This window comes from Melanerpes formicivorus, unplaced genomic scaffold (genome assembly GCF_026170545.1).
Source record: "Melanerpes formicivorus ecotype bairdi unplaced genomic scaffold, bMelFor1.0.p_v2 SCAF_64, whole genome shotgun sequence".
NCBI classification, from domain to species: Eukaryota; Metazoa; Chordata; class Aves; order Piciformes; family Picidae; genus Melanerpes; species Melanerpes formicivorus.
Genome location: NW_027142416.1, coordinates 3,242,622 through 3,252,455, shown reverse-complemented (window position 1 = coordinate 3,252,455; position 9,834 = coordinate 3,242,622). Strand labels below are relative to the sequence as shown.

At 47.2% G+C, this 9,834-nt stretch overlaps 1 protein-coding gene across 1 annotated transcript in view; it reads left to right on the top strand.

Annotated features, from left to right (window-relative positions):
* Nucleotides 1-1,036: 1,036 nt before the first annotated feature.
* Nucleotides 1,037-9,834, top strand: part of ZDHHC17 (zinc finger DHHC-type palmitoyltransferase 17) — a 101,741-nt gene continuing 92,943 nt past the window's right edge. Inside the window, exon 1 of the mRNA XM_068162423.1 lies at nt 1,037-1,197. Within this exon, the coding sequence (XP_068018524.1) occupies nt 1,135-1,197 (63 nt within the window). The 5' untranslated portion in view covers nt 1,037-1,134. The remainder of the gene's footprint in view (nt 1,198-9,834) is intronic.

The window sequence follows — 9,834 nt, the reverse complement described above, 5'->3', positions numbered from 1 at the left end:
CTGTAGCTGCAAATTTCATTTTAATGCCTTTAATAAAAATGTAATTTATAAAACAAACCAACCAACCAACCAACCGACCCACCCCAGCGAAACAAAGCTTTGGGATTCAAAATCCTGGCTGTACGCTTGTCACACATCTTCTGAGAACAGCGATGCTAAACTCAACAGAACCAAACCTATTTTCCCCGCACGATGTATCGCGACCCCCCGAAAGCGCAGCAGCCAGCCCGGCCATCTGGACAGCGTGCGGCAGGGTGTAAGACGGCACCAGATCGGCTGGGTACAGATGGTCGGAAGGAATCCCTCCCAGACGTCCTCAGAACCATGAGGGGTTACCAACATTCTCGCAGCTGAGAGTGAAAACCCTGAGGAAAAACTTCTTCGACTTCTTCCTGCGCTCTCTTTTCTACCTGGTAGGCGTGAAGACAACTTCCACGGAAAACAGGGTAGGCAAGATTCAGCCTGGTCCTTCTAAGCTACTTAACCTAAATAAATATACTTAAAAAAACCCAACAACCAAACCAAAACCAAAACCCAACCAACCAAAAAAAGATAAATCATTTCAGAGTCAGTGATACTGATATCTTCAGAAAGTAACATGCCCTCCAGACAACAAAGCTGCCAGAAAGAAACAAGTTTTCTCTTCGGCTGGCGGCTGCCTGCAGGTCGCAGCCCGGGGTCAAGCCGGGCCCTCGGCCGGTGCGGGCACTGCCTTGTTTCGGGGAGGCAGACGGGCAGAGAAGCACAGAGCTGCCACAGAGCCGGCAAAAAAGCCCTGAGCCTCCCGGCGAGAGGAGGAGGGAGGGCGGCTGCCCTGCCGTGCCAGCTCTCCGCCCTGAGAACCGCCCGCAGGCTCGTCGCCAGGCCGCTGCTGCAGCTCTCGGCCCCGCCAGCCTGCACCGCTCCCGGCGGAGGCGGCTCCCTGGCACCGCCCTTGCAGAAGCCGCTGGGGAGCGGCCGTGCCCGGGCGGCGCGAGCCGGAGGCGCCGAGGCCGCAGGCGCCGCTCTGCACCCGGGTCCCCGGCTCGGTGCCGGGGGCGCGCGTGCACGCGAGCGCGCAAGGGGCATGGGGAGGAGGGGCGGCGGGCGCGCGCGCACTACCCGGCATGCAGCGGGTGGCGGGCTCGCACCAAGATGGCGGCGCCGCTGGAGGAGTACGAGAAAGAAGCGGGTTGTGTCCCCATCCTGCACCCCGAGGTGAGGCCACCCCGCCCGGCGCCGCCTGCCGCGACGTGCGGGCTCGGGGCGCGGCCGGGACGACGCTCCGCCGCGGGAGGGAGAAGGGGCTATGAGGCCAGCGGGCGCGATGCGCGGGAGGTGCGCCGCCGCCCCCCGCTGCCGGCCTGGGTGTGAGCAGCGGCGATGGGCCGGGGCGGACAGGGCAGGGCCGAACCGATCCGATCTGAGCTGGAGTAAGGGGACGACGAGGACGATGCGGGTGTCGGTGGTGACGAGGGAGGGCAGTCTGCCTCGGGTCCTCCTGCGGCGTCCTTCCCAGAGGCGGTCTCGCCCGGCACTGGGTCGGGGGGTGAGGAAGGCTGTGGGGGCCTGCCTGCCCCCGGCCCGCCGCCACCCAGCCGCTCCTCCGCGGGTAGAGCCTCCCGGGAGTGCTGCCCGCGACACCGGTGTCCCTGAGCAGCGGTGCTCTGTGCCTCGTCGGGCTCGGCGCCCGCCCCCGCCGCCCCAGGGGGCTGCGGCCCGGCAGCCCGGGGAAAGCGGCTCGACGGAGGAGGAGTAAACGTTTCTGCTTTTCATTTTGCTGGTACCGGCCTGCGGTTCCCCTGCAGGTCGGGCCTGGTCCGGTCCAGCTCAGTGCTCCCTGTGTGGCGTGGGGTTTACTTTGAAAGGAAAAGGGTTTGCCTTTTCTGATGTGTTGTTCAGGCGGTGGGAGGAATGTTTACCGGCAACATGTAAATTCCCGTCGTATTTTTGCCCTTGTACCGATCGCTCCTCTTGTCAGCGGCACGCGTGAGCTCCTGCGGACGAGTATGGTTGTTTTGGAAACCTTTTACATGTGGACTTGTCACCTGATACATTAAAGATTTTGAGAATTGATTTTTCAGCCTACGAAAAGGATCGGTGCATATGCCAGACTCCAGTTTTTGCTAAACAGATGGTACTCTTTTTCCTTAAACAACAGCTTTAAGACACTTTTAGTTTTCTTGATGACTGGAGAGACTTTATAGGCCTCTCTATGTGATTGCATCTACTACCCACTCTTTTCTCTTTCCAAACTCTGCTCACTTATGACTTTAAAACAGACCCATCTATTCTGAAGGTTAAGTAGCAAAGTAAGGTGCCCCAAAGAAGTGTCGTGGGGATTTGTGGTGTTTGATTGGGGTGGTTGTTTTTGTTGTTGTGGTTGCTTGCTTGTTTGTTTGTAATTGTTGCTGGGATTTAAAAATTTTCTCCTTTTTAAAATGATCTTTCTTAAATGATTTTCTCTTTTTTTAAATGATGCCACATGTTTCTTGAATCATAGAATCAATAAGGTTGGAAAAGGCCTCAGAGATCATCAAGTCCAACCTATCACCCAACATCCCCTGACTAACTAAACCATGGCTTCAAGTGCCACATCCAAGCCTTTTTTGAACACCTCCAGGGATGGTGACTCCACCACCTCCCTGGGCAGCACATCCCAATGGCCAATCACTCTCTCTGTGTAGAACTTTCTCCTCACCTCCAGCCTAAACCTCCCCTGGCACAGCTTGAGACTGTGTCCTCTTGTTCTGGTGCTGGTTGCCTGGGAGAAGAGACCAATCCCCACCTGGCTACAACCTCCCTTCAGGTAGTTGTAGAGAGCAAGAAGGTCTCCCCTGAGCCTCCTCTTCTCCAGGCTAAAGCTTGAGAATTAAGCTTGATGCTTTTCAGAAGTGACAGAGGTTTTCAGTCATGATCCAGACTGGGATGTTGATGCTCTTTGAAAATGTTCTTAACTGGTGGGAACTTTAGGTGGGCCATCTAAAACTATGAAACAGAATGAAGAACATCTACAGTCTGTTAGAAAAAAACATTGTGTTGTAAAGATTGAGGACTATTATTCATTCAAACTAACTTTGGGTAATTGCTACATAGTGAACAAAAATGTCACCATTTATGTTGGCTTTTCAGGAGTTAAGCTATCTGGTGCAATGTTATGCTGTAACTTTGGTCTATGAAGTTGAGTTTGTGAACAGAAGATGGGGAAGGAAGTTCATATATATTGTCTGCTGTAATATAGTATCACTAAGGTTGGAAGAGACCTCGAGGATCATCAAGTCCAACCTGTCACCACAGACCTCATGACTAAACCATGGCACCAAGTGCCACATCCAATCCCCTCTTGAACACCTCCAGGGATGGTGACTCCACCACCTCCCTGGGCAGCACATTCCAATGGCCAATTACTCTTTCTGGAAAGAACTTTCTCCTCGCCTCCAGCCTAAACTTCCCCTGGCACAGCTTGAGACTGTGTCCTCTTGTTCTGGTGCTGGTTGCCTGGGAGAAGAGACCAACCCCCACCTGGCTACAACCACCTTTGAGGTAGTTGTAGAGAGCAATGAGGTCTCCCCTGAGCCTCCTCTTCTCCAGGCTAAGCAACCCCAGCTCCCTCAGCCTCTCCTCACAGGGCTGTGCTCAAGGCCTCTCCCCAGCCTCATTGCCCTTCTCTGGACACGTTCAAGCGTCTCAATGTCCTTCTTAAACTGAGGGGCCCAGAACTGGACACAGGACTCAAGGTGTGGCCTAACCAATGCAGAGTACAGGGGCACAATGACTTCCCTGCTCCTGCTTGCCACACTATTCATAATGCAGGCCAGGATGCCATTGGCCTTCTTGGCCACCTGGGCACACTGCTGGCTCATGTTTAGGCGGCTGTCAATCAGCACCCCCAGGTCCCTCTCTGTTTGGGAGCTCACAGTATCACTATGGTTGGAAGAGACCTCGAGGATCATCACGTCCAATCTCAATGTTTAATATCTAATAAATATATTTTTTCTAACTATGGTCCTGAGAAGTTTTTTTTGTTTGTTTTCTTGGAAAGGTTGAGCATCTGCCTGTATCCTGTTCATGTGGTAGATACCTGAAGGGAGGTTGTAGACAGTAGGGTCTTGGTCTCTTCTCCCAGGCAACCAGCACCAGAACAAGAAGACACAGTCTCAAGCTGTGCCAGGGGAAGTTTAGACTCAAGGTGAGGAGGAAGTTTTTCCCAGAAAGAGTAATTGGCCATTGGAATGTGCTGCCCAGAGAGGTGGTGGAGTCACCATCCCTGGAGGTGTTCAAGGAAGGCTTGGATGCACTTGGAGCCATTGGTTTAGTTGTTAGGAGATGTTGGGTGATAGGTTGGACTTGATGGTCTCTGAGGTCTTTTCCAACCTTATTGATTCCATGATTCTATGATTTTAGTGGCTGTTCCCTTAGTTTTTAAAATCCCTTTGTGCAGATAAGCTGTAAAGGAGAAGGATGTTTCTAATGTTAGTGGTTAGACAAGCTGTTAAAAGAGTGTTTCTGGAGTGTCTGTTAAAAGCTTGAGGACTCTGCATTGTAGCAGAGCTGTGCTGTCAGAGACCTGCCCACTGAACAATGTCGTGCATCTGTTTGCAGTCACGTTTGAAGGTCAGAGGCATTTAATACTCAGTGATTTCCATTTTTTTAAAGCAAATAGCACCATATCCTTATGTAAGTGGTGACGTTGGAGCATATAATCTGTCCTTCCATTTGTATACATATAAACCTGAGGCTTTTTATAGGACTCTCACAGTCTTTCCTAGTTGCCTGTGTTCCCTGCTACTTTCTAGATTCCCTGCATCTTTCTAGATTTATTTTGGTGCCTTTTTTCTAATGATTGTTGGTCTCTTCTCTCTAGTATCAGGTGATAGGGCAAGAGGAAATGGTCCAAAAGTATGCCAGGAGTGTTTTAGGCTGGGTATTAGAACAATTTCTTTGCTGCAAGAGTCCTGACATCAGGCATCGGAGCAGGCAGGCAAGGAGGTGGTGGAATCACCATCCCTGGAGGTGCACCAGAAATGCACAGATGTGGTTAATGGCTGTGGTGGTATGTCAGTGGTTGGACTCAATTTTAGAGGTCTTTTCCACCCAAAATAATTCTCTGAGTCTATCTGAATTTTTTAATCTATTTTTTTTTTTGGTGGGGTGGGGGGAGATGGGGTTGGGGGTTAAATTTTTCAGCCCCTGTTTTCTGCTTGTCTACAACAGCAAAGTATGGCAGATACATTTGAACTGAATTCATGGAGATCCTTAGTTGCTGGTAGCGCCCCATTCCAGCTCTAGTTCCATACTTATCCCAGGCAACCAGCACCAGCAAGAGCACACAGTCTCAAGCTGTGCCAGGGGAAGTTTAAGCTTGAGGTGAGGAGAAAATAGCTATCTCAGTTGTGGCACTTGGTGCCATGGTTTAGTCATGAGGTCTGGTGGCAGGTTGGACTTCATGATCTTTGAGGTCTCTTCCAACCTTGGTGATACTGTGACATTTACTCTAAATGATACTTTTGCTTCTTAGTGTCTTTTTGAGTAATTTGGATTGCTTTCAACTGTGGTTTTTGTTTTGTTGGTTTGTTTTGGGTTTTTTTTAGGCCCTGTTTTGGAAGGGGGAGTGTTTCTTGCTCTATGTCTTTGCATTGTGCCATGAGATGTGAACACAGTGTCAATGTTTCAGGAAAGATGGTCTTGGTAATAGTGAAAAGTTACTGAAGTACTGGAGTGCTTGAAGACCTATTTATTTGTGAAAGGCCCAGACTGAAGTGATTCAGGTAACTTTGGTAAGAAGAGGCAGAAACTCTGCTGAAAATATGAATGCTTTAGGAAACTGATGTTGGGGAGGCTGCTTAGGGTAGGTTTTGTGTTGTATCTCACAGACTGAGTTTGTGGGCTTCCCTCACTCCCATGTGAAAGCAAGCTGAACTTGCATGATAGACTCTTGTCTCAAAGGGTATTTATTCTGTCTCCTTATCATGAGTTTGGTTTGGTATGACAGTGCAGATCCCACTGTTTTCTACTATTGCTGTCATTCCTTCTATAAATGTAAAGAGGACACAGTCTCAAGCTGCACCAGAAGAGGTTTAGGCTGGATGTTAGGAAGAAGTTCTTCACAGAAAGAGAGATTGGCCATTGGAATGTGCTGCCCAGGGAGGTGGTGGAGTCAACATCACTGGAAGTGTTTAAGAAGAGACTGGATGAGGCACTTGGTGCCATGGTTTAGTTGATTAGATGGTGTTGGGGAATAGGTTGGACATGATGATCTTGAAGGTCTTTTCCAACCTGGTTAATTCCATTTCTTTCTTGCTCTCTCCCATTTCTTTCTTGCTCTCTCCCATTTCTTTCTTGCTCTCTCCCATTTCTTTCTTGCTCTCTCCCATTTCTTTCTTGCTCTCTCCCATTTCTTTCTTGCTCTCTCCCATTTCTTTCTTGCTCTCTCCCATTTCTTTCTTGCTCTCTCCCATTTCTTTCTTGCTCTCTCCCATTTCTTTCTTGCTCTCTCCCATTTCTTTCTTGCTCTCTCCCATTTCTTTCTTGCTCTCTCCCATTTCTTTCTTGCTCTCTCCCATTTCTTTCTTGCTCTCTCCCATTTCTTTCTTGCTCTCTCCCATTTCTTTCTTGCTCTCTCCCATTTCTTTCTTGCTCTCTCATTCTATTCTTATACCAAGATACAGTGCTTTATTCAGTTTATACATGGCAAGATCCAGTGGCTGGGAATTGAAGCTGAATGGGGTCATCTTGAAAGGCACAAGTGGTAAATGGTGAGGGTGAGTAATCATGGTAATGAAAAAAGGAAGGCAATGGTGGATTATCTAGCTGTTGATGTTTTCATCTTGAGTTGAATGTCTTTCCAGTGAACAAATACAAGCTTTTGAATTCCATGTATGGATAACTGCATGGTGTTTCAAATCTGTGAACAGAGAGACGTGTAGACTATGTTGAGATGTCTCCGAGTCCTGAGTGATGTACTACCTCTTCCACATACATGAACTCCTCAGCACATTTGTGAAGCACATAGATAACCAAAGAGAGGAAGTCCTGTGGGTGCAGGTCTTGGTGGACGTGAAAGTGGCTGACTTACAGTGTGCTATGGTAGCTCTGCTGTGAGAGATGCAGAGCACCCTAGGGTGGCACAGGAACACTGGACCTTGCTAGTTTGTTTCCTTCTTCCACTGTTTTGGTTTATGCCAGGGTTACAATGGCAAGCTCTGCTTCCATTTATACAGTGTAGCCCTATCACTTGAGTGCTACTCATACTGTTTGCACTGGTTGCCTTTTGGTTAAATGACTTTAGTGGACCCTCTGGCTTTAAATTCCTTGGATCTTCTAAACAAGAAGGCTTGCAGGCTGTTCTGTGATAGGCTTGGATGTTTTATTTTGCAGTCCAAGTGGGGCATCTTTAGGATATTGATTTTGTTTGTTTGTACCACTCCTTTTTTTTTTTTTTTGAAAATATCCTTGATGTGTGGCCTTGTATGGACTGAACTGCCAAAGGTGTTTCACAGTATCACAATATCACTAAGGTTGGAAGAGACCTCAAGGATCATCGCGTCCAACCTGTCACCACAGACCTCAAACAGATTTAATCTGTTCAGAGCTGCATCTGTTCTTAAATAGTAAGATCTACGACAGGGAAGGAAAAGCTGGTTTATTACTGCTATGTAGTGCATTCACCAGTGCCATTACATTGTCTGGGATATGTTTGAAAGAGCACAGCCCTGTGAGGAGAGGCTGAGGGAGCTGGGGTTGCTTAGCCTGGAGAAGAGGAGGCTCAGGGGAGACTTTCTTGCTTTCTACAACTCCCTGAAGGGAGGTTGTAGACAGGTGGGGGTTGGTCTCTTCTCCCAGGCACCCAGCACCAGAACAAGAGGACACAGTCTCAAGCTGCACCAGGGGAAGTTTAGGCTGGAGGTGAGGAGAAAGTTCTTCCCAGAAAGAGTAATTGGCCATTGGAATGTGCTGCTCAGGGAGGTGGTGGAGTCACCATCCCTGGAGGTGTTTAAAAAGATGGAAGTTACTGGTTATTGCAGAGATCTTTCGTTATTAAGAAAGTCTTGGCTGTGAAAGTTGGGTTGCTCCTTTTTTTTTCTTTGTTTTTCCCCTTTCAAGTCAGAGAGAAGTCTTCCTGCTAAATTGAAAGAGAAATGTTGGGAGTTTTGGGCTCTAGCAGGAATTATTCCAGCTGCAGGCCTTCATTTTATCTTTGTTTCTCTCCCTTCCTGTGCTTCAATTTGTAATTACCTGGGAAGTTTGAAGAAGCATGGTATCTCCTTGTGTTCCTTGGTGCTGGTTAACTGACTGTAGATAGCTTTGGCTCTAATTTCTGCTGTTTATAATGCTGGTGAGAAGTCTTATTTTACCATCTGACTCTATTCCCTGTGGGTTTCTGTTGATACTCTTTGGCTTGGCTTGGGGTACAGATTGTTCTTAATTGTCTGTAAAGGTATGGGACTTAGACTGCAGTTTAGTCAGGATCACTCCAGGGGCTAAGCTCATGTTTCTGAGTTCATTCAAAGATCAGTTATTGTTTATTGTACTACTGGAAAAGGAGGACAGAACTGGGAGGTCTCAGACAAGTTAGCAGGCTTAATGCTGCAAGTTGAATCTTGCTGTGTGGATCGTGGTTAGCTCCAGAGTTTGAGACCAGAGGGGGCTGCAAATCTCATCTAACCTTCTAATGCAGGTATTGAGGGTTTTTTAATGAGGGTTTGTTTTTGGTTTTGTGTTTTTTTTTGTAGCCAGCATACTACTTATAAAGTAAAAAAGAGAGAAAATAATCAAAATCTTACAATAACAGATAATACTGTATAGCTGGGCAAGTTGCCTCCAAATTCTAATTAGTCTGAGTCTTAAACCTATTTGTAGTCTGAATTTAATTTGTTCATTGCATCTTGATAGATGTCTGTCCAAAAGGAGACCTGTCTGTGTCTATGTAGTATGCTGATGATTATTAGATCCCTACACTGTGTCATGGTCTGCAGTCCTACTGACCCTTTTGAGGCTCTCCCTAAGATGTGTTCTTTCATTCTTTATCTGTTTTCATGGCATTGCTCTGAGCACAATAGCTGTCACAGTAGTGAACCTGAGAGCTGGGCAGTTGCAGCAGGGCCAGTTGTGGTAGTAAAGCAACTTCCACTTTCTTACTCATCGTATTCCCCATTTGTAGAGACCATTGTACCAGCCTTGTCGGGAACTGCATCACCCCGGAAGCTTGTGCTCAGTTGAGTATCTACCTCCCAAGCCTCTCCAGAGCTCTCTGGGTAATTTACTGGATGGGTTTTTATCTTTAGTTATGACTTTGCTTTTGTTGGTATTTAAAAAAGCCTTATTCTGGCTTGTCCCAACCTTATTCAAGTAATATAAGCCACATCGTATCAGAAACAGAGTATGATTTATCCTCCTTTCCCCCCACTATGAAACTTGCCTCTGTTACTTATTCCTAGGTTGCAGACAGCCAGGGAATAGGGTTTATTTTCATATTGGCACTCCCCTGAGGTTTTAAAAATGTGAGTTACTATAAAAAGAGCTTTTTTTGACCAGCATCATCTTTAATTAAGACAATATGTATAATAGTCATGAAATGAATCACAAAAATAGAGCTTGCACATCTCTAGTTCTTAAAACATGCAAGATAGCCCACATTAACTTTCTTTATATTCCAGTTTCTTAGTCAAAATATCAGCTAGCACTAAGCCATCACTTTGAACATTAACTGCTTGACCATTACTGTTCCTTTATCAACTGAAAGTGCTGGGTTTATTAGTCTGTGAAGCCATGGCACTTAGCACCACTACTCAGCTTTATTGCTAATTCTGTATCAAAACTAGAAAGCTAGCAATAACTTCAAATGGTAGATGTCTA